Raw genomic sequence first — 27986 nt, forward strand, 5'->3', positions numbered from 1 at the left:
TTGATTGATTCGTTTGATTGTAGAGAATAAAAATGTGGGGCAAAGTTTAGAATAATATCTGTCTACTCAGCAAAATATGAAGGCACAAGATTATTTTCTGCCCCAGCAAAATAATTTAAATGTTGAAGCTACTTCTGCTTAAAGTGCCACCTATTATTATTATTATTATTATTACTATGTATTTTATCATTAATTATGTTAATATTATTATTAATGATATTTGCATTAGCTGCATAAGTAACAATAACAGCAGCAGTACTAGTAGTAGAATAAGTACAACAGCAAACAGACTTTAGTAATAGTAAACAGTAAAACCAGCTGCACTTGAACGTCACATCGGGTGTTACCTGAAACTCTAGGTGGGGGTTTGACCCCTCCTCCTTTTTTCTTGAGGCCGCGCCCCCTTTCGCATCTTCCAGGAAGAAACCCCGGAGTCTAAAAAGCGTCGAGCCGTGAATGAACGTCTTCTGTCGGCTTCAAAGAGCCCCTCTCTCGTACGCTGCTATCTGGACGGAGACACTGCCAACATGCTCATTAGGGAGTTGTGAGTATTTTAACTTACATGAAGCCGGGCGTTTTACTTAAATCAAGACAGAACGTGTCTCAGCACTTTGTTAGAACTCCGGGTGTAGAGCTCGCAGCACTCCATTTGAAAATCAGTCAATTTAACGTTAATCCGCTGTTCGTAAAAGTACACGTTATGTTTATATATTTTTCTAGTACGGTTGGATACTACAGGTAATGAGAGTTAGTTCGGCATAGATATTTTGAGCTAGGTATTTGAACTAGCGGTGTAACTGAACTTTTCAGTTGGTTTTTACCCGCTCGCTGTCGCTGCTGAACGGGGTTAAAACTCGCTGACATTGCGCTGTAGTCTGGTGCCGCGAGGGAATCAATGGCTGTGGAGTTTAAACTTTCTGTTTTAATTTCCGTATACTTCATTTATTCTTTACGGTATTGATGCCGAAGTTGAGAACTCTTCTCGGGCGTTCAGGAAATGTATAAATCCAGGTTTCATGGGGCTCCTGCGTCACGTTTTAATGAAGGACATCTTATATTTGGGAATGTTTGAACAGGGTTTTTTTTGTTTTGGCAAATATTAAATACATTTTATTGATATAGACAAATGAAGGGTTGAAGGGTTTTTAACTCTTGAGCAAGGCAGTTTTATGTCATTCTGCACATCTGGAACAACATCAGGCTGTCACCTGACTGAGGTGCAAAGTGCATTAAATGGTTAACTCTGTTCAATTCTCATGCTTCAGAGTACAGAAAATACTGCTTGTGAAATAAGATAAATGTTGCACATCAGGGCCAGAACCGTGTCTGTGTAGCAGTGCACTCAACTAGTATCTTTTTCAACCCCACCAGCCTGGAAGAGGCTCCTCTTTCACTCTGATCTGTTCTAATGAAATATTCAGGCCCTGCTATACGGGCAACAGGTGGCAATTAATCAGCTTTTGTGTGTATATATTGGGAAAAACTACAAGAACACACAAATAAAACACACACACGTGCAGGTTTTCTACCATAACGTCTGAAGGTTTATTTGTTCACCGACTGTTGACTTGATTGCAGATTTATAATTTCCTCTTCCTCTTGTTTCTGTGATAACGGGACGCGAGCAGAGAACTATCTCGCGGCCTCCCAGGACTCAAAATACACTCATGTCTCATTTACCAAGCAGTCAGATTTATGAAGCCACACCCTCTTAATTAAGGGTCTTATTGGTTGAAGGAGCATCCTTTTATGTTTTACTTGTGACGTTTGGGTTCCTCGTCATGAGGAGGTTAACTGCTGTATAACGTCTCCTGTGTCAGGGAGGGTCCAATGAAAAACACTCTTGTGTTGCATTATGGGAAGTGTAGGATCCAGTGTTTGTGGTGCTTGACCCTTGAGCTAGTCCAAAGACGGAATTTTGTTTTTAAATGCTTTGGAAACAGGAGGTCTGTCTTATTTGGGTATTTATGTTTGAGGCAAAATCAAACAGGATGTTGTTTCTTTATAATGCATTTAATACTTTACTTCTTTCATATATTTATATATATATATATTTATTAGTATAAAGGTAATAAAGTAGGCCATGATTATAAGACATGCTTGTTAATTAGCATATATCTAAAACTTTTTATTCTGAGATTATACGTCTTATTTTTACTTATACTTTTGTAAAGGTGCAACAAGCTGGATATCCTGTGTTCATTAGTGAGTTTCAGAGGTTCTGGTTGGTTGATTTCTTTATCTTTGGACAGACAAGCGAGCTGTTTCTTCCTTTTTTCCACTCTCAGATAACTGGCTGCTGGCTCGGGGCAACAAGAGTTGTATTTATCTTCTCATTCAACTCTCGGCAATAAAGGACATTTCCCAAAATGTCCAACTGTTTGTTTTAAAGTCAAACCTAAAGACAAACGTTAGATGTGTTGAGATCCTCCACTTCCAGGTCAACAATTTTCATTGTTTGTTTTATTGCTGATTTGGATATCTGTGCCCTAATATCTTGTATTTCTTATGTTTCTTGCAGCCGAATTGTCCTGCCCATTTCAGTGGAGGAGGTAAGGACTCGTTTTATTCTGTGTCATGTAAATGTTCCAGATTTAAGTAACGTTAGGTCGCTAATATCCGTTTGTGTGGTTTCCTTTTCAACGCTACTATATTTTTGTTTTAAAACAACGTTTCCCCATCCAGACGAGCGTGTTAGAAAGAATCTAAAGTCCATATGACCGTACTTAAAAAACACATATCGCATAACCAGGACTGATGACGCCGCTTGACACGGGAATTGTCACAAAGCGCTAAAATAACAGCTTGCGTCCTGAACATGTAGGCAGTATTAGCATTTTAAAAACAGCTGCTAGCACTAACAACAAGGTCAGCAATCTATTTTAGTTATCGATGTCGAAGTTAACCACTGGTAGTCGAGGCCGATGTCATTTGTTTAGGGTTTCTAAAAAAAACTCAAGATGGCGACAGTGTCGTGTGGACGCTAGGCATAAACGCAGCAAATGTTATGCATTTTAAAACTAAAATGTAATAGTGTGGATGTTAACAATTCCAACCTGGAACATCTGCACAGATTATTTATTGTAGACACAGTTGCATCACATTTATAGCACTTTAGCAAACTTTCTTGGCCAATGATTAAACAATAAACGTTTGACTTTTCGTCCAATAAGTTAAGTTTTTGCAGGTATTTGATTAAATAAAGTACCATCTTTTTCTGAGTGAAGTTTTACTTTGGCTCTCAGGTCCAGAACGCTGTGTTTACCTACCAGACTATTGAGTGCTATAATGTTATCAAGGATAGTTCAGCCTCTTCCTCCCTTTATTAGATCTGAGTGTTATGAAACAACCCTCTGAACCCCTTCTTTTCTTACCACCTAAATGCTATCTGCTCACTCTTTTTAATCCACGTGTTCCACGCAACACCGTACTCGTTTCATTGCTTAACACAAAGCAGAAGCCGGTGTTTCACCCGTGCGGCCGGCTTTTCTTCTGATCCCCTTCGGTGTGAAAGCCTTAGCTGGATTCCTGAGTCAGTTGTGTCACAATCATCACTAACGAGCTGGAACAGGAATCTGAGTAAAAATAGCGGTGGGCCGTGGAATTAATCTGCATGTCCTGTGAGATGTGTAACGACTACATAACCTTGTATTTTTTACATTTCATACACAGTATTAATTGTGTTCTGGCAATTTAATAAAGTTAGGGGACTCACAAAAGTAAGATTTTAAAAGCAGAGGCCAGAAGCCAAAAACACTGCTTCTCACACTTCCCAGAATGCCACTCGGTGATCCTCACATCGTTCTCCTTAGAAAGCAATGAAACGTTCGTCCCCACACCTTGTTTTTGTGGGTACATCTCACGACGTGAACCAGCAGGTTAAACCTTTTTTTACTCTGATGGCACTTTGCCTCAACACGTTCTTTTGTCCAGCGTTCGATGACCACCTCCCTCCCGTTCAGGTTCAGCCTGTTTTGTTGTTTTGCAGCCGATTGTTGCGTTGTCGTCTCCCGGAGCTGCTCATGACGGGCTGCGTAACGTCTCCTCGACTAACGACCGTCTTCGGCGACGAGTAGACTCACTGGTTCTTCACGACGAGTCGCATTCCTCAGTCCCTGCTCACAACGCTGAGCATCCACAGCTCCCCGAGAAATAGTGCTCATCAGCTCGTCTACAGCACAAAAGAAGAGCAGCGTTCTTTCTCATCTCTGCTGAGAGTTGCACATGCTCAGTAGCGATCGGAGAGCGTAACGTTAGCCAGAGCTAGCGAAACACGAGTATTTCGGAAATGTTTTTTCCCCACCACTAAAACGACGAAGGCGAAGGGTTTTTCAACGCACTGGTATCGGTTCAATACTCTGTATTGAAACATCTGTATTGAAACATCTGTATTTATAAACATTTAAAGGTCCAGTGTGTGTGTGATCTGGCGCCATCTAGTGGCGAGGTTGCAGATGGCAACCAGTTGAAACTTCTCCCCGAGTTTCAAGTGTGAAGGAGAACTACGGTGGCCCGATGCAAACAAAAAAAAAAAAAAGTGCAAATGACCCGAGCCAGCTTTAGGGCAGAAGAGGGTTAGTTTGGCGTTGAGGATTTCGGGTGGAGGTACAGTGGAAGTTGCAGTTTGTGCAGAAATAAATGCTGCTAAATGCAGCTCCTTCGAGACCAACGGTGGTTTCCTGTGTTTGTGTCCCCCCCCCCCCCCCCCCCCCGGCTGCTGTAGAAACATGTCAGCCGGCTCCGTATGTAGATATAAACAGCTCAGCCTATGGCAACGAAAACCCGGCGATTCTTCTTTTTAGCTGATTGGACACTAAAGAAAACATACTTATTAACATCATATTCCATTTCGGCCAATAGATCCCCTGAGATGGTACACTGTTTCTTTAATTATCATATAGAAAAGACAAAGAACCCTCAATGGACCAAAATGCAAAGCAACTTGAATCTTTGTGTCACTGGTTCTGTGTGAAAGAAACCTTTTTACACTTTACAGCAAAGCTGTCCATCCACTCCAAGTGTGGGAAAAATCAGGAAGTGAGCCTCAGTTTGTTCAAAGTCATGTCTTGGCAAACATTCACTGTTTCAGTGTTGCAATGACACATCCTTTGGTGTGTGTGCGTGTGTGTGTGTGTGTGTGTTAAGGAGGAGTGTGCTGGCCTGGCCAGTTTGACGACACCAGTGAGTCACTTTTTCCTGTGTCGCAGCACTTTTACACGAGTCAGGAAGGGTTTGAGGAAGAGAGGTTAAGGAAAGGAAAGGAAAGGCTGAGTTTGCTGCTTTTCTGAGGCTGAAGTCTTTGTCTGGGAAACTAAAGGATTTCCAGTGAATGGCTAACTGAGGTCATGGCACATTCTCAACAGAGGTCTTTGAACTTCTGTTATCTCTCTTGGGTTATTATTATACATAGTATCGTATTTTTTTTTTATTGGTGAGGAACAACACGTCTATTCTTAGCAGTAGTAGTAGAAGCTATTTTAAAAAACACAGTCCCGTTTATCTTAGTTTATCAGGACACATGATTCTCTCAAGAAGAGTTAATTCACTGACATGAAACAAATAAAATAACTTCATCTGTTGAAATCGAAAAGAAACAAACTATTTCTGTCCAAATATGCCGCTCCAGAGAATCTGGTGAGATTCTGACTGTTGGATAACTTAAAGCTGCATTAAGAGCTTATTAAAGAATCAAGACTTTACAGTCCAATGGCTGAGTGCTGAAAAAAGATTGAAAATCTAATCTTTAAAACTTTTACTTCTTTAAATATCCAGCAGATAAAGAGCAACATTACTGTGTTTGTTCAGCTGATGAATGAAACTCTCCCTTTTTATCTCCGTTCAGCTTCTAAATACTCTTTTCTCTGTCGTTTGGACGCATTTCATTCGTTTCACTTCTATTTTTCCTGCTGTGAGAAGTTTAAATGTCCACAAACATCTCTGAATTTATCAGCTTTTTCTTGGAAACTTCCTTTAGCCCAAAACTTGAATCAGTACGGGAAAACCTTCAGGACTGTAACGTCGATTGAATACTTTACTCTACGACTCTGCTCATGCTCTCCTGTCCCCCCCGCCCCCAGTACCAAGTGGGTCAGCTGTACGCGGTCGCGGAGGCCAGTAAGGGTGAGACGGGTGGAGGAGAAGGTGTGGAGGTGCTGTGCAACGAGCCCTACGAGAAGGACGGAGAGAAGGGACAGTACACCCGCAAGATCTACCACCTGAAGAGGTAGGCGTGGGTCACACTCCATCAGACACTTCAGACACAACGGTCACACACGTTGACAAAGAAAAGCCAATTTGATTTAAACAGTTTACAGTGTGTGTGTGTGTGGAGAGACACATACATTCAATCTGCGTTTTTTCTGTTCGTGCATACTCAATTCACGTTTGTGTCTTTGCAGTAAAGTGCCAGATATCCTTGCTAGAATAGCTCCGAAAGGTTCTCTTTTGGTTAAAGAGGAGGCCTGGAATGCATATCCGTACTGTAAAACCGGTGAGTCCCACCTTGCACACACGACATGTCACACACACACACACAACCTGTCACACACACACGACACGTCACACACACACGACACGTCACACACACACGTCACACACACAACATGTCACACACACACACGTCACACACAACATGTTGGGTGACTCCATTGTGCAGTGAAGACCAACCCCAGCTGTTCGTATATTGTGGTGGAATTGATGAAGCGTACACTATAAAATCAAAACTGGACACAGTTGAGGTCGACGAAAGCTAAAAGTAGCAAGAAAGGAATGCTGGAAATGTGTTGGAGTGTTTCACACCAGAGCAGAAACCCAGTGTTTTTAATGAAGCCAGACACAAGGCCAACGAGAGAGACGTATTCTATTCGACCCTAAATGGACCATCATTTACTAGCGTGGCTACGATTTAGATTACATTCCGCCATTGTAGTTTCTCACTCACTCCCCCCCCCCCCCCCCCCCCCCCCCCACACACACACACACACACACTCTCACTCCAGATTGTTTGTTGATTTGAGATAGTAGGCTTGTGGTTGTTAGTTTTGGATAGGATTTGACTTGATCAGTATTGTTGGAGCTCAATGAACTCTGTGGTACTTGAAGGAGCAGCTGTCTGTGATCATGTTGTGCATGTGTACTGTGATAATAGCTGGGTATGTGGCCTTCACTGTTCATTCTGAATGTGGAATTGTACTTTGATTGTTGACATTTTGAGTGAACACCAGTTTTGAGACTCAACCTATAGTTTGGTTATTACTCCCTGGTCTCAGGATCTTTCCACCACAACGTACAGCTACTGTGTGTGTGTGTGTGTGTGTGTGTGTGTGTGTGTGTGTGTGCAGAATGTAAAACCTTGTCTCTCTTCTCTTTTCATCACCGTCCACTGTTTCCTGTAATGCAGTCATTACAGTAAGTATATTATTTTCGTATCAGAGTGTGTGCCTGATGACATAATGGTGCTAATATTTATACATATTCTCCACAAACTACTGCAATCAGGATGTGATTGTTGACCGACCCGATCTTGCATTTTACAGAATGAATACATGGCTGAAAAGTTCACTCTGACCATCGAGACCTGGCACAAGCCTGACATGGGGGATCAGGATAATGTAAGTCATGTGACTAATAGTGGACATTCTTCACCCTCCATACAGGTTAATACTCCATCACAGGTTAATAATCTATTACAGGTTAATAATCCATTACAGGTTAATAATCTATTACAGGTTAATAATCTATTACAGGTTAATAATCCATCACAGGTTAATAATCTATTACAGGTTAATAATCTATTACAGGTTAATAATCTATTACAGGTTAATAATCCATCACAGGTTAATAATCTATTACAGGTTAATACTCCATCACAGGTTAATACTCCATCACAGGTTAATAATCTATTACAGGTTAATAATCTATTACAGGTTAATAATCTATTACAGGTTAATAATCTATTACAGGTTAATAATCTATTACAGGTTAATAATCTATTACAGGTTAATAATCTATTACAGGTTAATAATCTATTACAGGTTAATAATCCATCACAGGTTAATAATCTATTACAGGTTAATACTCCATCACAGGTTAATAATCTATTACAGGTTAATACTCCATCACAGGTTAATACTCCATCACAGATTAATAATCTATTACAGGTTAATAATCTATTACAGGTTAATAATCTATTACAGGTTAATACTCCATCACAGGTTAATAATCTATTACAGGTTAATAATCTATTACAGGTTAATAATCTATTACAGGTTAATAATCTATTACAGGTTAATAATCCATCACAGGTTAATAATCTATTACAGGTTAATAATCCATCACAGGTTAATAATCTATTACAGGTTAATAATCTATTACAGGTTAATAATCTATTACAGGTTAATAATCTATTACAGGTTAATAATCTATTACAGGTTAATAATCTATTACAGGTTAATAATCTATTACAGGTTAATAATCTATTACAGGTTAATAATCTATTACAGGTTAATAATCTATTACAGGTTAATAATCTATTACAGGTTAATAATCTATTACAGGTTAATACTCCATCACAGGTTAATAATCTATTACAGGTTAATAATCTATTACAGGTTAATAATCCATCACAGGTTAATAATCTATTACAGGTTAATAATCCATCACAGGTTAATAATCTATTACAGGTTAATAATCTATTACAGGTTAATAATCTATTACAGGTTAATAATCTATTACAGGTTAATAATCTATTACAGGTTAATGATCTATTACAGGTTAATGATCTATTACAGGTTAATGATCTATTACAGGTTAATGATCTATTACAGGTTAATAATCTATTACAGGTTAATAATCTATTACAGGTTAATAATCTATTACAGGTTAATAATCTATTACAGGTTAATAATCTATTACAGGTTAATAATCCATCACAGGTTAATAATCTATTACAGGTTAATACTCCATCACAGGTTAATAATCTATTACAGGTTAATAATCTATTACAGGTTAATAATCTATTACAGGTTAATACTCCATCACAGGTTAATACTCCATCACAGATTAATAATCTATTACAGGTTAATAATCTATTACAGGTTAATAATCTATTACAGGTTAATAATCCATCACAGGTTAATAATCTATTACAGGTTAATACTCCATCACAGGTTAATAATCTATTACAGGTTAATAATCTATTACAGGTTAATAATCTATTACAGGTTAATAATCTATTACAGGTTAATAATCCATCACAGGTTAATAATCTATTACAGGTTAATACTCCATCACAGGTTAATAATCTATTACAGGTTAATAATCTATTACAGGTTAATAATCTATTACAGGTTAATAATCCATCACAGGTTAATAATCTATTACAGGTTAATAATCCATCACAGGTTAATAATCTATTACAGGTTAATAATCTATTACAGGTTAATAATCTATTACAGGTTAATAATCTATTACAGGTTAATAATCTATTACAGGTTAATGATCTATTACAGGTTAATGATCTATTACAGGTTAATGATCTATTACAGGTTAATAATCTATTACAGGTTAATGATCTATTACAGGTTAATAATCATTACAGGTTAATAATCTATTACAGGTTAATAATCTATTACAGGTTAATGATCTATTACAGGTTAATGATCCATTACAGGTTAATGATCCATTACAGGTTAATGATCCATTACAGGTTAATGATCCATTACAGGTTAATGATCCATTACAGGTTAATGATCTATTACAGGTTAATGATCCATTACAGGTTAATGATCCATTACAGGTTAATGATCTATTACAGGTTAATGATCTATTACAGGTTAATGATCCATTACAGGTTAATGATCCATTACAGGTTAATGATCTATTACAGGTTAATGATCTATTACAGGTTAATGATCTATTACAGGTTAATAATCTATCACAGGTTAATAATCCATCACAGGTTAATGATCTATCACAGGTTAATGATCTATCACAGGTTAATGATCTATCACAGGTTAATGATCCATTACAGGTTAATGATCCATCACAGGTTAATGATCTATCACAGGTTAATGATCCATTACAGGTTAATGATCTATTACAGGTTAATGATCTATTACAGGTTAATGATCTATTACAGGTTAATGATCTATTACAGGTTAATGATCTATTACAGGTTAATGATCTATTACAGGTTAATGATCTATTACAGGTTAATGATCTATTACAGGTTAATGATCCATCACAGGTTAATGATCTATTACAGGTATATTTACGTGTATAACTGGAAAACATACTGATGAGAAATAAACATTTAGTTTTTTAAATTGATTGTTATTAAAATGACTCCTGTCTGCTCTGAGGTATCATTGTTAGATTTGCACTTGTTTAACTGAAATCATGAAAACGCTCTTAATTCATACAAAAGTTTGTATGTTAAACTGCTTATAAAAGATGTATTTTTTCCGTCGTAATTGTTTTTATTTTTTAACATAAACATGAAGTGTGATATTTGCTCCCTGCCTTTTAAAAGCATCTGAACCAAAGTGATGGTTTGATTTCGCCCCGCTGCAGGTACACGGACTGGATAAAAGCCAGTTGGAAAAAAGGACAATAGTTGACATTGATATTGCTGACAGAAGTTGCATCAATGCAAAGGTAAGGGAAAGACCTCTGTCAGGTTTTGGATTGAAACGTTTTGAGTTGTCGCCCAACACTGGATTAAAACCATGAAAGATGAAAATAACAAAGATTTGACTGAAACTAACAAGCATTTTCATCTAAAGACGAAGTCTAAAATAGCGACCATAATCAACACAGAGGGTGACGCCTATACTGACTGGTTCCTTCATTCTTCAGGAATATAACGCAGAGGAAGACCCAGCCGTCTTTAAATCACAGAAGACCGGCAGAGGGCCTCTGGGACCGAACTGGAAGGTACTGCACCGCTCGTTGCTTTTTTTATTCAAGGAAAGTTAAATTGTACGACCTGGAGACTTCGTGTTTTTATGTTTTCTTCGCATCTATGTGTTTGCAGAAAGAACTCGCTGACAACCCCGACTGTCCACACATGTGTGCCTATAAGTTAGTCACTGTTGAATTCAAGTGGTTATTGCTTCAGGGCAGAGTGGAAAGCATGATTCAAAAGGTACGGGCGGCTATATCTTGAGATGTATTTCCTGCTGGTGGCCAATAGGCACGTTTCTGCACCGACGAAAGTAAATTTTTTTTAAACTTTGAGTCGAGACGCCACACAATATTCAAGCTGTCTTTCTCAAAACACACCGTCTGTCCAGGTGGAGAATCGTGTGTTCACCAAGTTCCACAGACAGCTGTTCTGCTGGATCGACAAATGGATCGGCCTGACGATGGACGACATACGACGCATGGAGGCGGAGACTAAGGAGGAGCTGGACAAGGTGACTTGAGCTGTGATTACTCGAGGGAAAACCTGTTTTGTTGCATTACTTCTGCACTGCCAGTGCTGTCGCTCATAGCGTTTTATTTTAATTTAAATACTTACAAAGTACGTACTGTTACACTCGGTATGCATTCAATCGGAACATACTACTTCATAAAGACTGTATACAAGAAGTGGATGTAGTCATCATGACAAAACATGTTATAAGAAAACTTGCCTGTTAAAATGGAATAATCTGGAAGGCTATGTAGTAATAACTCATAACATGAGATATTGTTTGGTACAAAGGGAAACAAAATGCTGTTCAAGGTGGCAGCGATACGTGACTTGCCGTAATCGTCATATTTCTCCGTGTCATAGATGAGGGCCAATGATGAACGTAAAGGCTTGGATGCTAATGATGATTGCAACTGACTGGCTTCGCCCGGTGAGTATTCACGTCTCGTTTTTCGGTGAGATTTGTAAATTTACGATTGATCGTTTTTTGTAACTCGTTCCGTTTTTTCCTCTTCAGATCACCTTCCGATACGAGCGGCTTTGACTTCACTCAACAAGTTCACACTCCTCTCTTTGCACACTGGACCTAGAAACAGCCTGATGGGCATAATCAAGAATACCACACTGACATCCGAATAAAAAGAAAACTGCTCTTAATAAGAGCTCATTATTATAAAGCAATTGTGTGTATCTATCTACAACATTTGAATACAACTCAAGCAACTTTTAGTATTTTTTTTGTTTTGTTTTGTTTTTTTATTGGACAAGTTTATAAGTCGGAGGATCCGTTTTGAGGATGAAGCGTTCTTGTTTATGCCCGTGAGGTCCTCTTACATTCTAAAATATTAGGTGTGGGCTGTCACTGAGGAAACAGTTCTGATTACTGATTTTAATTGCAGTTATTTGGGTTTTGTTCTTTTTCTTGATTTTTGTATTTTTCCAGTTCTCAACTGATTTATTGTTTGTTTTTATTTATTGTTTAAAAACAGTCTCCTTTCCACAAAAGCTGCAGTTTCTAGGATCAGTGCTTTTGAACAAAAGAAATCTGTTAATGTCGTTGTCTCTGTTTTGTCAAACTTGAAATTCGTGACATGGTGGCTGGAGGCAATAAAAATACAGCTTATGATTTATGTAAAAACTACTACATATGAGGCCTTTACTTCAGACACGTGTAATCTTATTTAACATCATAAAAATCTGGTCTGACTACACCTGATGTTTTGGTGGTTGTTTTATCCTCATATGAAGATGTCAGCTTTGGGTGGAGGTTTCGAGTGTTTGTGATAATATGAACTGTAAAAATATGAACTCTGTGCAGATTTCGAAATGGTTGACACGGTTCTGTTTCTAAGTCGTGTCCCGTGTTGAATGGTACAACCTGGATTTTAATGTTACGAGTGTGCAGTATATTTAAGACAATGCATTTGTTCCTTGCTCTTTAGGATATTTGTATATTGTACTTCTGTTGGAAAAAAAACATGTTTAGATTAGTGAGCAAACACCCAATTTAACTGTGGAAAAGATCACATTTATTGTTTGCTGCAGTCACAAACTATCACTTGAATCAGAAGACATGACCAGCGTCTGATAAATACTTCAGAAGATGTGGCGTCTTCCTTCTATGCTGTTTATTATTTCTGGGTGGAAATTAGTCTCTTTTGCATTTTATTTTTTGAATTGACAAAATGTGATGTAGAAATAATTCATGCAAAAATGATCAGCACATAGAGAACATAATGGGTAGTATGAAAATAATTAAATGGGATTTTTCCTTCGGATTGTTAGCGACCGCCTTTTTTATATAAACGTACAGCCTTTCAAATTCCCAAAAAGTATTTCTACTGACGTGTTTTATATTTCAGAACAAAAATTTAAATCATAAACCTCGTTTCAGCCGTTTAATCAAAAACTCATTGACTTTGTGTCGAGGTAACCGGAAGTATAAAAATAAATCTAACTTATTTTCGTTTTTTAGGCAAGGCATACACACTATTATAATATATACAACATTAAATCATTGCGTTTAGGTGTCATCATTTTTGCACCAATCTATTGGCATCTGTTTCACAAATACGCTAATAAACGCTTTTGTTTCATCAACAACGTTACGCTTGTATCCTTCAGAATAAAAGCTGTGGAAGAACTCAAAATAAATCTTTCTTAATGCACAAACTAGGAGGGAAGTTACTCTTATACCTCACGTTTGACCATTAAAGGAATTGATAATTAATAACTGGCAAATGGATACACAATATAAAAGTTGTCTGTTTCAACTCATTTCCGTGACAATGTTACGCATTTATTTTAAAGGCAGAGAGGGCAGGGACATGCTTAAATCCTTCAGAATAAAAGCTGTGGAAGAACTGTAAATAAATCTTTCTTAATTTACAAACCATACAATGGTTTGGAAATTACTCTCATAACTGAACTTATAATTGATAGCTGGCAAATAAATACACAATATATTCTTAAAGGAATTCTTAATAAGTTCAATTAAAAGTTGACAGTTTTAACTATTCACTTCCGTAACGAAGTTACGCTTTTATTTTGAAGGCAGGTAAACTGTTTTCCGGAACATTAAAACAACAACATTAGCTAAAGCTGTAAGGCTGCCGCTGCGTGTTTACTGTTACTGGATGTTTTCCAGTAGTTACACCAACAACGAAAGCAAGTACGACCAAAGACCCTCAGGTAACGTTAGTGTGCTACAAATACCATTTGTTCATACAAGGTGGAAATATGTTAACTAGCAGATTCATGTTGTCATCAACGTTAGCAATGTTTAGCTCAACGTTGGTGCTTTATTGTTGATTTTATTAGCGTGTTTCGACTGTATTCAGGCTCCATAGTGTGTGTGTGAGTTATATGCAGAGGATTTGTGTCTTTTGCATGTCCAGGTGTGGAGATGATGGAGGAGACTGAGGAGCAGAAGAGAAACTACGAGGCAGAGAGCTTCAGGTGGGACTTTCTTCATTATGCACAGAACCATCCAACTAGTTTAAGGTTATGCAGCTTCATTGAGGGACTTTCTTAATTATGCACAGACTAGTTTAAGGTTATGCAGCTTCATTGAGGGACTTTCTTAATTATGCACAGACTAGTTTAAGGTTATGCTGCTTCATTGAGGGACTTTCTTAATTATGCACAGACTAATTTAAGGTTGTGCAGCTTCATTGAGGGACTTTCTTAATTATGCACAGACTAGTTTAAGGTTGTGCAGCTTCATTGAGGGACTTTTAAATGGCCTGACACAGAATGAGTAGACACACATATAATATGAACATGTCATGTTATGAGTGTCCTGGCCAAAATAATAACTTCTGATAATCATCAAAAATATTTCAAAAACTCTTATTATGGCACTTAAACGCTCTAGAAATCTCTTTCCCTTTATATTCTGTTCAGAAACAAATATCTTTATTGCATCACAGACAGGACGAATCTCTTTGAATGAAAAATAAAACAAGCAGTCTTTAATAAGGTAATCATAACTCATCACGTCTCCCTGAATGAATACGGGATACATGAATAAAGATAGTGTGAGCTCGTTCAGGCTCTATTTTTCCACTTCTCTGTCATAATAGTGAGCTGTGAAGCTTTTTCAAGTCACTCGTGACGAAATTCACCATGATGAAGTTATTGTGAGTGTTACCTGTTGAAATATGAGTGTTGATAAGTACAATGAAAGTGTGCGTGTAGCTAATTATTGCACAGTTGTACTGTCATGTCATGAAACGGTCGGGTTTACCGCTCATAAAAGTTGCGTCACATGGGAAGAAACTGCTTGTGTGTCTTGTTCCTTAAGTATGAAGTAAAGTGCTGTCAGGGAATAATGGGAGAGCTGGATGGTGGTGAATGAACTCATGTGATGTTATGGAGGCAACCGGCACGAAATCGTATGAGACATTTCATACAATGTCTGTTATATCAGCTCGAAAAAGTCCTGAAAACGGATTCTTAAGAAAGGATGGTGAACACTGTTACAGGTGTGGATCAGTCGTTGACGAACTCTTTGTGTCGGTGTCTGCCGTTCGGTACCGGACCTCCAGAAGCACAATTGTCCGTCTCCTTCAGGGTTGAACGTGTTGCGAGACTCAACAGGGTGCAATGTTGGCCAGTCTGCAAATGTGACTGCGTTGTGGCCGGTGGATTAGGTTGCCCAACACAACGCACCTAATGCGGATTTGAAACAATGTGTTTTCCCCAAAAGGGAAAGAATGCTTTTGTTCATGCAGCTGGTTTCTCAATGTGTTTAATAGGCCTAATGTTGAGACATTTTACAAGAGATTATTGCACAAAGACGACTTGTAACTCCTGGAGCACCCGACTCCTTTCCTCATTTCAGTGGTTTGATTCGACGGAAACAACCTAAACGTCGGACTGTGGCTCATACTGAAATCGTCAAATTTGTGATTTTCTTTTCTTTTAAAAACTATTTTGGGACCTTTAGGAAACACTTTTTGTATTTTGTCACTTGAACAACACTCGGCGCACCTCGCTGCATTGACCACTTTGAGCCAGAATGGATGAAATCGGTCGGCTGTTGACGTGGCGTCTCCGCTCCGACAGCCTCTCCAGCGACGCCACGCAGTCCACGGCCAGCAGACTGGTGCTGCGCCATTGGCTCCACCAGCTGATGACGTGCGTGGATGACTTGGACCCCCGAAACGAGCTGCACGAGAAGATGGTCGAGACTCTGGACGACGCCTTCCTCGCCTGTGGCAGGAGAGCCAACAGGCCGAGAAAGGACCGTTTCAGGTGGAGAGTTTTCTGTGAGCTGAAGCCAGAAAGAGAGGAATAAATAGTGTTCCTCTTCCTCTTTTTATTCAGATCTGGATCTGCAGTTTCTGTCACTGACACTTTACTGTCGTACAAAGCGTGAAAAACTAAACTTTCTCTGAATGTTCAGAGTTTGGGGGAAATGATGACTGGTCTCTTCATGAGTTAGCTGCAGCAGCCTGAGCTGCTTGTGACAGTTGAGCAGCGTTTTTACTGTAACGAGCTCAGCTCTGGTTTTTGACCAAACTGAATGAAGCTCTTTGATTTACTCTTTGAAGTACAGTTCAGTTCTTGTTTCCCCGTCTGCCTCAGGCTGCACATGGTGACGTGGAACGTGGCCTCAGCAGATCCTCCAGATGACGTGACGCTGCTTCTCCACCTGAACTCCCCAAAGAGCCCCGACCTCTACGTCATCGGGTAGGTGGTGCAGGGAATGGGAATCGATTGTTCGGGGAAGTATTCTGTATGCATGTTGTTGTGTACATGAGGATACGGGGCAGAGTTGATGCTGGGCGGTATGGACAAACGTGTCTATTCTTTAGTCTGAATGGCGATAAAGGATTTAGTTTTCCCAACAAAGTGGGCTGAATGTTCAGTTGCAAGTCAAAGCCTCATGTGAGAATTCACAAGGAATTCTATTGAAGCCGATCTATCACGTGACGTGGTTAAGATACGGTCGAGACAATAACATACGAGCTTTAATTCAATAACTTCAACCACTTAATCTCGCTGGTTTTATGCTCTGGATTTCTCATCTAGAGTGTTGATTGTGTAATTAATGTTACTTTGTTGACCATAGGACCTAATGATTTAAATAAGGGCCGTATGCATGTTAGTGCTGGGAAGCTGATGTACCTAAGCTGAGTTGCAGACGTCTCCTTTCAAATGTAAATATATGGCGTCACGTGACGGACCTGGAAAATGTAATTCCACGGTTTGGTCGAGGGTTTGGTGTTTTTCAGATTGAGATTGATCTCGATTTGAATGATCCGATATCGCTTCATAGAATCTCGAGATCGATCTTTTTTCCTTCTCCCGTGGAAAGCGTGGAGACCAGCGACCCTCACTTGAGTCCAAACTGCTTCCTTGTGCGATTTACAGCATTACTTCTCTGAGAATCTCGTACACATCCACGTAATATTGGTATCGTAACTGAAATATCCCGAATCACATCAATATAGAATGCAGTCTGTAAATCAGTGGCGATACTTAGCCGTGCAGACGCTGTCACGGCTTTACAGAAGAAACCGCTTCTGCAACGCACAAATCAAACCGCAGCAATATAAAGCGTTTAGTCTCGTCCTTTATCTCTTTGAAAGTTACGCCTAAGAGGTCTTTAACCCAGACTGACTGATGATTGAACTCTGTGTGTGTGTCTGTGTGTGTGTGTGCATGTGTGTGTGTGTGTGTGTGTGTGTGTGTGTGTGTGTGTGTGTGTGTGTGTGTGTGACAGGTTGCAGGAGGTTTACTCCAGACCGCTGAGGTTTATGTTGGACAGCGTATTCGATGACCCGTGGAGTAAAATGCTCATGGACACCTTGGCACCACGGAAATACGTTAAGGTACAAATCTTCTCTACACACCCTCATACACACACACACACACACACACACAGGTAAACAAGCAATATTAATGTGTGTTATTGTTACTCGTGGTAAGTGTAAATCCTTAATTGCTATATATTAGAGTTTTATGCTGTATTTACTTTGTGTGTGTGTGTGTGTGTGTGTGTGTGTGTGTGTTTCAGGTGTCGTCCATCAGGATGCAGGGTCTGCTGCTGCTCTTCTTCTCCAAACTGAAGCACGTCCCGTTCATCAGAGACATCCAGGCCACCTACACACGCACTGGCATTTTTGGTTACTGGGTGAGAAACACGCACACACACACACACACACACACACACACACACACACACACACACACACACACACACACACACACACACACACACACACACACACACACACACACACACACACACACACACACACACACACACACACACACACACACACACACACACACACACACACACACACACACACACTTCTACAACACTTTCAGATTCACAACGGACAGTAAAAAAAGAAAATTCAAAATCTTCCTCGTCAAAACCTGCCGCTTTCATTACCCAGAATGCAACTCAACCGGCGTCGCCGACAGTTTGGTGAGAGACCCGGGTTGTGTTGTGCTAGTAGCAGCTAATGTAGCCTCGAGCTGCTAGCCTCGACCAGAGACGAGGAGCTGCAGAGGTCTCGCTTTATTTTTTGTTTTGGTTTGTCCGTTAACTTCCTGTTTGTCTCTCAGGGTAACAAAGGGGGCGTGTCCGTCCGTCTGTCTTTCTACGGTCACATGCTGTGTTTCCTCAACTGTCACCTGGCTGCTCACATGAACTACGCCTCGGAGAGAGTGGACGAGTTCGAGTACATCATGGACGCCCAGACCTTCGACCGCCAGAAGGCTCCCAGCATTGTTGACCACCGGTGAGTAAAATACTACAATTAAACTTCAGAGTCAAACAGACCATTGTATTATTTAGCTTGATATGACGTCCTTAGATTTTTAATTTTTAATGTCTGTATGAACACTGTCAAACATTCATTTCCTTTAATTCTTCAATACATTTAATTTCTCCATCTTTTCCGCTCTCTCTCTCTCTCTCTCTCTCTCTCCCCTCCCCCTCCCCCTCCCTCTCTCTCCCCTCCCCCTCCCTCTCTCTCCCCTCCCCCTCCCTCCCTCCCTCCCTCCAGGCTGGTGTTCTGGTTCGGAGATCTTAACTTCAGAATTGAGGACCACGGTATGCACTTTGTCCGGTCCTGCATCAGCGATCAGACCTACGACCTGCTGTGGAGCAAAGACCAGGTATCGCTCAGCTGTTCATCCTCCGTTCATATAAACAACACTCGAGTAACCGCAACATCATCATCATCATCGTCCACGGCTCGTCACATACTGCGTTCACGATTCTATGAAATGTGTCGTCCTCAGTTGACGATGATGAAGAAGAAGAAAGAACGGATCCTCCAGGAGTTTGACGAAGGGCCTCTGGACTTTCCACCCACGTACAAGTTTGATCGAAACTCCGATATTTACGACAGCAGGTAACAGTTTAACATCATGATGATCATTCCTACAGTCTGTCATGTGAAGGGATGAGACCATATGGGACGACATCGGGATTATATCGGGATTATATCGGGATTATACCGGGATTATACCGGGACTATATCGGGATTATACCGGTATTATACCGGGATTATACCGGGATTATGTCGGGATTATACCGGGATTATACCGGGACTATACCGGGATTATACCGGGACTATATTGGGATTATTCCGGGATTATACCGGGATTATATCGGGATTATATCGGGATTATATCGAGATTATATCGGGATTATATCGGGACTATATCGGGATTATTCCGGGATTATATCGGGATTATATCGGGATTATATCGGGATTATACCGGGATTATACCGGGATTATACCGGGATTATACCGGGATTATATCGGGATTATATCGGGATTATCCTCACAAGGGTGAAAGCTATCGAGCTCGTTATCATCTAGAGAAGTGAAAAATTGTCAGATTTTCTCTCTCTCTCTCTCGCTTTCTCTCTCTCTTACCTTAACAAAGATTGTTTTATTGTTTGTTTTTTTACTAAGAAAAAAATGTGCGTCCAATCTGTGACGTAACAATGATATTTGTCTCTTCACTAAATGTGCGGTGAAGTGATTCCAGTGTGTTTAAGCATCATTTTTAAGAGTTTTAAAAAATGACTTTTCATACTGTCCCATGTCTAATCATGTGTTTGAGATCCCTTCTTACTGCCAGTGTTTGCCTCTTAAAACCTTCCTTTGTATTTTATTCCATCTGCACCGTCTTCACAGGCTCTACAGGACGTGGTTTGGCTTTACGTAAGAGATCAAAACACATCTGTGTCCACGTCTAACTACACTTCAGTGTGTGCACGTATGCTGCTTTTAACCACCTTTCAAAGGCTTAATGCAGACGATCTTCATCTGTAACAGACTGCAAATCAAGCAAAGCATCAGGTGGAACTAACGGTCCTCTCAAGATGAATGTCAGAAGACTGAAATGCTCGTTTATTTCACAGAATGTTGCATGAGCTGTTATTCTGAGACGGTTTAAAGGAACCGTGAGGAGTTTTTGAAGTCGATGGCGTTTGGAGAAACCGACCAGCACAAGAGCAAAATACTGTGCTGCTGTGGACGTACTTTAGACTCCTGAAAGACTCGATATCAGGTTAAATATACAGTACGTATAAAAACACATTCATGCATCTTCAACGATTAAAGGGGCAGATTGTGTGGTTGTATGAGGTACTTCTACATATTCAGTGTATTATCTACAGTGGTACCAGCTGTAAAGTGTAAACTATTAATACCGTATTTTTACCTCTGTTGACCCTTTATGACGGGTAAAATTACTGTTTTTGTCGATGGAGTCTGGCGGCTTCAAAGAGAGAATAGATAACGGCTTCAGTCATAAAGGGTCAAAAGGGGTAAAAATATGTTAATAGTTTACACTTGGCTCCCAAGCTGGTACTACTGTAGATAATACACCGAGTATGGAAGAAGTACCTCATACTACCACACCTGAAAAAGATCTAAACTGAGCCTTTAAGATGCATAAATGTGTTTCAAAAGCTTCCACAGGGTTCATCAGTGTTCCATATTAACCCTCATGTGTGATCCCTTCACACTGCTTTCAGAGCTTGTTCAGAGTATATAAAAGCTGTAAAACAACGTGTTTAGAACAGCTGCTACGCAGAGCGGTTAACATGCATGGCCTCAGATAGATGTGTAATACAGGAGCTATGGCTGTGGATGGTTGGCTGTGTGTTGGATTATGAATGGATTTCTTTTGTAATGTCACATTAACTATAACAAAGTGTAATACACACCCGTATCCTGTAATATGACGATGTGGATTTTAACACGCCAGTAAATGCATTTTTATGTCGCGTGCCCTCGTGTCAACATCTCACTGCAGACTTCATTCTGTGAGAGTTTAACTCGCACACGTTGCATCTTTCGATTCAAGTCTATTTAAGTCTATGGCACAAAATATCAGCTTGTACGATGGAATGTTTACAGGAACACTATGTTAATAACTGTTATACTGCAACATTTAATTATTTAAACAACAATAGGATCTTATTGTACACATAGTTGATCATGTAAATTTGAATTTAATCGGATCCAGACATCTGAATCGCTGCCAACGTCGCTTATTTTTTGTCAGTGATCAAATATGTTTGCCAGAAAATTGGCCACAAAAATAGGGACATGGGGAGTGATGCAGATACCTTTTTTCTGTCCGGATTTTTCATCCACCTCCCGGTCATGCACCCTCACAACACCTTGCTATAGATGGTCGTCTTTGTCTCCCGACTAAACTCCGCCTCTCTGCTCTCTGTCCAGCGGTAAGAAGCGTAAACCCGCCTGGACCGACAGGATTCTGTGGCGGCTCCGACACAAGGCCCCGCCCCCTGACGAGCAAAGTGAAAACACGGTCGACCAGGAGGCGAGGAAGGTCGAGGAAGAGGACGGGGACGAGGACGAGGATGAAGAGTACCCGCTCAGGATCAGGCAGGACTTGTACACCAGCAACATGGAGTACAGCATCAGTGACCACAAGCCCGTCATCGGCGTCTTCACGCTGGAGGTGATGTTTACACTCAACATGGTGAAGCATGATGTCATCACGTCCTGCATGGTGTCGTGCACCTTCATGTTTTCAGACGAGACTGTCACAAATAGTTCACTGATAAAAGAGACATTTACATGTTTCTCTCTGTCTGTCTCTCTCTCTCTCTCTCTCTCTCTCTCTCTCTCTCTCTCTCTCTCTCTCTCTCTCTCTCTCTCCCTGTCTGTGTCTCTCTCTCTCTCTCTCTCTCTCTCTCTCTCTCTCTCTCTCTCCCTGTCTGTCTCTCTCTCTCTCTCTCTCTCTCTCTCTGTCTGTGTCTCTCTCTCTCTCTCTCTCTCTCTCTCTCTCTCTCTCTCTCTCTCTCTCTCTCTCTCTCTCTCTCTCTCTCTCTACATATATATATCTATGTCTCTCTCTGTCTGTCTCTCGCTCTCTTTTAAAGCTGAATAAATTGATAAAAGTAAAATGTTAAATTAGAGCAATCAATATTTTCAGCCACTCAAAGTTGTACTAACATGATTTATCCTCTAAATATCCACATATAACTACATTCACAGATTTGATTGTAAAACGTTTAATTTCTCCGTGTGTGCAGCTGAGGAAGATGTTCGACGCTCCTCTGGTGCGTCTGCAGCCGGAGGGCGACTGGAGCGCCGACATCGACGCCATGGTCCTCTACAGCCCTCTGCAGCCGTTCTCCTCCAGCGCCTGGGACTGGATCGGACTCTACAAGGTCTGCTGAGAGCACGTCCCACGTCCCACTACCGCCAACACGTCCCACTACCGCCAACACGTCCCACTACCGCCAACACGTGCCGCGACCGCCGACACGTGCCGCCACCGCCGACACGTGCCGCCACCCGCCGACACGTGCCGCCACCGCCGACACGTCCCGCGACCGCCGACACGTGCCGCCACCGCCGACACGTGCCGCGACCGCCGACACGTCCCACTACCGCCGACACGTCCCGCTACCGCCGACACGTCCCGCTACCGCCGACACGTCCCGCTACCGCCGACACGTCCCGCTACCGCCGACACGTGCCGCTACCGCCGACACGTGCCGCTACCGCCGACACGTGCCGCTACCGCCGACACGTCCCGCTCCCGCCGACACGTCCCGCTCCCGCCGACACGTGCCGCTACCGCCGACACGTGCCGCTACCGCCGACACGTGCCGCTACCCGCCGACACGTGCCGCTACCGCCGACACGTCCCGCTACCGCCGACACGTCCCGCTCCCGCCGACACGTCCCGCTCCCGCCGACACGTCCCGCTACCGCCGACACGTCCCGCTACCGCCGACACGTCCCGCTACCGCCGACACGTCCCGCTACCGCCGACACGTCCCGCTACCGCCGACACGTCCCGCTACCGCCGACACGTGCCGCTACCGCCGACACGTGCCGCTACCGCCGACACGTGCCGCTACCGCCGACACGTGCCGCTACCGCCGACACGTCCCGCCCCCGCCGCCACGTGCCGCCCCCGCCGACACGTGCCGCCCCCGCCGACACGTGCCGCCACCGCCGACACGTCCCGCCACCGCCGACACGTGCCGCCACCGCCGACACGTCCCGCCACCGCCGACACGTCCCGCCACCGCCGACACGTGCCGCCACCGCCGACACGTGCCGCCACCGCCGACACGTGCCGCCACCGCCGACACGTGCCGCCACCGCCGACACGTGCCGCTACCCGCCGACACGTGCCGCTACCGCCGACACGTGCCGCTACCGCCGACACGTGCCGCTACCGCCGACACGTGCCGCCCCCGCCGACACGTGCCGCCCCCGCCGACACGTGCCGCCACCGCCGACACGTGCCGCCACCGCCGACACGTGCCGCCACCGCCGACACGTCCCGCCACCGCCGACACGTGCCGCCACCGCCGACACGTGCCGCCACCGCCGACACGTGCCGCCACCGCCGACACGTCCCGCTACCGCCGACACGTGCCTCTACCGCCGACACGTGCCTCTACCGCCGACACGTGCCGCTACCGCCGACACGTCCCGCTACCGCCAACACGTGCCTCTACCGCCAACACGTGCCACTACCGCCAACACGTGCCACTACCGCCAACACGTCCCACTACCGCCAACACGTGCCTCTACCGCCAACACGTGCCACTACCGCCGACAATTCAAATACCGTGTCTCAGTATGACAGCCTGAAATGTGTGTGTGTGTGTGTGTGTGTAAAGGTTGGGTTCACCAGTGTGTCGGACTACCTCACCTACATGTGGGTCAAAGACGACGAAGTGGCCTTCAATGAAGAAATCATACAGGTAGTAACTCGTGCTGTGAGTTCATTTTGATTAAAAACAAACACTGATGTCATAAGAAGTACATCAATGAATCACAAGTGTCTGTGTTTGTAGGTGTATGTGAGTAAAAAGGAAATCCCAGTGCGGGGAGGGGAGTGCGTACTGTGCTACTACAGCGATACTCTGCAGTGCATCGTTGGAATCAGTGACGCATTCAAGGTAAGCTCGTAACATCGTCAACTCATCGGGGTGCAACGGAAAAGTCACGGTTCGGATCAGATCACAGATCAGAGTCACAGATCGGATCAAAACAAAGAAAAAAGGGAGAAAATATAACTTTTAGATCCACGATCACGCTTTTTTGCCGCCGATACTAATTGCCGATCATTGATGATCAATATTGTTGTTTGATTATAGCAGCTGGTCTACAAGTCTGTAAACCATCAACAATTCAAAATGTTATCCTTTTACTTTGTTATCGTCGTCTATATTGTTTAAAAACAAAAACAAAAAACACACAATTCAAATGATTGGGAAATAAAAGATTGTATTTGTATTGATTAATGAGCTGCTATAAGCTGCTTAGAGCTATAAACAGCTCCTAGTTCATCTCTAATATCTATTTTATATTCATGTCCTTCAAACCACTGGATTTATTCCAGTTCATCACCAGAGCTACATTTTACAGATGACATGTGAACACATCATGATAACGTTATAATTTACCTTCAGCCAGTACTCATGTTCACTGAGCAGAGCCTGAAGGCATCACAATGTAACTGAAGTGAACCTGAGCAAGTTAGCCGTGAGTGATGCTCTACCTTTAGAATAAAAAACGGATTAGTTGTTAACAATTTAACACCAACAGAGATCGGTGGTACGTAACGGACCTATGAACCAATATTAATCCACTAATAGACGTTTATTTGAAGTCCCTGTTTGACCTGCTGGTCTCTCGTAGGTCCAGGACTCGAAGGTAGCCAGCGAGGAAGGATTGTTCCCTGAGAAGATCGACGCTCTCGACAAAACCGTATCCAGGAACTGATCGATCAGTGTGGTTTGATGTAGAAATGGATGTTTTTGGGCCTGGATTGTCCGAGGCTTGTAATTCCTGTGGTTTCCTAACTCGCCCCCAAAGGAGAGCGGTGAGGAAGTGCTTTCTGTTCTTGCTGGTTCACGGCCTCACTGACCTCTTCACTGCTGCCGGTGTGGCTGTGAAGCTACGACACGTTTAAGGTATCATGGAAACTATGAGCAGTCCTTCATCAACTGACTGAGGAACCTCAGAGTAAGTTTCCCTCGAATGCATTTAAATTAAAATTTGTTTCATGTGGAAGAAGTGCCAGCTTTGTGCGTCAACCCTCCGAGGGAAGAACACTTTTGATTGAATCATTTTACACTGTAAAGATCTTAAGGAGTAAATATAAAATAGCCCACAACGCCACCCAGGTTAAAGAGTCTCGGGCTAAATCGTGTGAAGACAACATGGCGCTCCAAAGCACTTTATTTATGCTCTAAAATATATTTTAAAAAACAAGTCTGTACAAACGTCAATTAAACAGGAAGCTTCAATGAGTCAAAGTCCAGCACAGAATCTGAAAGTGTAGATGAGAAGTGGACGTAGTCGTCGTGACTCATCGGTTTGTGGACGGATGAAACAGAAGGTGAGGGATGTTGTCGGATCTGAACACATCAGTCAGTTGATGAAGGGAAGTTCTCCATTAGAGAAAAGCTCCATGTTTTAATGCAGAACTTCATGCTCTCAAAAGAAAACTTTGAATATTTATCGTCCCCTGACGGCCACAATTGGGAACAGAAAAAAGGGAACGGCAATTTGAACAAAGCTCTTGGGCCATTTCTTTTGTTTGTTTAAACGTCAATTTGTTGACATCGAGCAGCAAATCAATGTCCACTGCTTACTTAGAAAATATGAAGAAATGAATGTCCTCGAAGCCAGTTTATGGATTTAAAGACTAATTTGCATGTTAATGACAATATGATGCTGGAACAGAAGCTCATTCATAGTTCATCTATATTTCCTACATGTTCACTTCAGTCTCATTTAAAGGGCCGGTGTGCAGCGAGGCGTGATTGAAGGGGTATTTATTTGGTTGCAATCTGCAGCCTCACCACTAGATGTCACCAGAACATCCCACGCACTGTCCCTTTAAGAGCTTCAAAATAAAGTGCTTGTTCAGGAAATAATCAGAGCGTCGTACAGACGAATCTGCAGGTTATGCAGGTTTTGGAGAAATGTTACGGCAGTTTTTTCATGCTGCATTTTGCAGAATATTCAGCCCAAATTCAGGAGTTTCAGTAGTTCAGCAGAACTTTGTGTGTTTGATGGTCCTGCAGACACAAATAGAAGTTAATGACTAGAATAAACCCTTAAAGGCAGAAATATAGAGATTCAAAGTTATTGTTTCTTGAACGAAGAAGTTGAGGATTTGAAATGTGCAGATCAGTCCTACAGGACTGATGTTAATCTGCTCAGCCCTGAAAGCATTGCTGTAGTACGCACGTTTAATCTCTTCTGGGTTTTAGCATGTTGTTTTAAAATATTCATACATCATATATTGTGACTTGGCTGCTTTATAAGAGACGACGGAGCGCTTTTGGAGTTTCTCCTCACAGTATTTAGATGAACTCCAGTTGTTCCTGGAGGACTTGACAGGTGACTGTTTAATACAACTGTTGTGGAGCAGATTACCTGAGGCTCATCTTTTAGCTTGCAGTTGTTAAAACATATATTCTTCATTCCCGTTTAATACCCGTCGAGGTATCGCAGCGAATTGGAGAACGTGAAGAGTTGTTTCGCTGTTTATCGTTGAAGCAAACGTATTTATTGTTGGCGTGTACTGAAGGAACATAAAGATTTAGTTTTCCAAAAACTATACGGATTCAGCAAGTGCCTTTGAAATGACTGTAGCTTCAGTGTGCTGCACTCGTTTGGTACGATATGTATCGTTAACGTTCATCAGATTGTTGATCAAAACAGTTCACGGCCTCTCGTTCCTCTTGATTATGAACTTTGATGTTCTAAACCTTCAGTGGAATGTTATTGGCTTGCTGGAATCAATTATTAGCCAATTCCCGTTTTATATTTTGTACTACAAGAGGCGACCTATTTTCTGAAGTAGAAATGAAATGTAAATGTACTGTAAGAGAATACCAACAGATGTATAGCTTTGCAGATATTAAATAAGTCTCACTTTGTTTGTTGTGTGGTTTACTTTTCTATGTTAAATAATAATAATAGTATTATAGCATTAGGTATTGTCGTTGGGTGTCTTGATTGTTTTTTTACCTTCTAGCTCATCACTTTGAGTTAAATGTTAAAACAGTCAAATGAAGACGTGATGTGTCGTCGTAACGGACAGAAGACGGCCGAGCGGATACATTTGGGCGTTTCAGCTGCACGTAACAAGGTACGCTCAAAGTCTTTGGTATTTACAAAGAAGTTGTGTAGAAATTTTAACATTTTTTCTATTTCATTTTATTCCAGAGGCCTTTTAAATGATTTGTAATAAGTGTGCTTTTGTCTGTAGTTTAAGTCTGTTGGTATTTCTCATCCTGTATCTTTAATCTGCTCCATTCCGATGTTTCGGTCTTGGGATTCTTTTGCAAGCAGATTCAAAACAGTATTTATGATAAAGTCTCGTTTCTAGAAGTTTATAGCAATGGAATGGACATTCTTTTATATATTTCACGCTCTCTGAGCTCAGATTGACGTATTTTTACAGTTTTGTGTCCGAGGAGCTTGATAAAATTCTCCTTTCTGTCTCTGTCCTCCAGATTGTGTCTGCCGGTCTGCAGAGGACCAGAGAAGACCTCCAGCTGGTC

The 27986-nt window shown here is 41.8% G+C and overlaps 2 protein-coding genes across 3 annotated transcripts; both read left to right on the top strand.

Moving 5' to 3' along the window:
- Positions 1-426: 426 nt before the first annotated feature.
- Positions 427-12627, top strand: LOC306779571 (phosphatidylinositol transfer protein alpha isoform-like). Its single transcript, XM_079271537.1, has 12 exons — positions 427-544; positions 2522-2552; positions 6078-6223; positions 6399-6490; positions 7269-7285; positions 7536-7610; positions 10573-10656; positions 10858-10935; positions 11036-11146; positions 11295-11417; positions 11780-11846; positions 11934-12627. Exons 1-11 carry the CDS (start codon positions 528-530, stop codon positions 11831-11833), a joined length of 828 nt encoding a protein of 275 aa, XP_079127663.1. The 5' UTR covers positions 427-527; the 3' UTR covers positions 11834-11846; positions 11934-12627.
- A 1372-nt stretch (positions 12628-13999) lies between these two features.
- LOC306780218 (inositol polyphosphate 5-phosphatase K-like) lies at positions 14000-27359 on the top strand. 2 transcript variants are annotated; one of them, XM_079272497.1, is made up of 14 exons: positions 14000-14107; positions 14314-14374; positions 16508-16612; positions 17649-17757; positions 17943-18059; positions 18503-18678; positions 18946-19057; positions 19184-19296; positions 20092-20118; positions 21649-21892; positions 22470-22607; positions 24081-24164; positions 24258-24362; positions 25105-27359. In XM_079272497.1, exons 1-14 carry the CDS (start codon positions 14053-14055, stop codon positions 25186-25188), a joined length of 1530 nt encoding a protein of 509 aa, XP_079128623.1. In that variant the 5' UTR covers positions 14000-14052; the 3' UTR covers positions 25189-27359. The 2 variants fall into 2 exon arrangements, with proteins under 2 accessions (XP_079128623.1, XP_079128624.1); XM_079272498.1 differs by lacking the exon at positions 20092-20118.
- The last annotated feature ends 627 nt before the right edge of the window (positions 27360-27986 follow it).

Source organism: Melanostigma gelatinosum, assembly GCF_949748355.1.
Source record: "Melanostigma gelatinosum genome assembly, chromosome: 7".
Lineage (NCBI taxonomy): Eukaryota > Metazoa > Chordata > Actinopteri > Perciformes > Zoarcidae > Melanostigma > Melanostigma gelatinosum.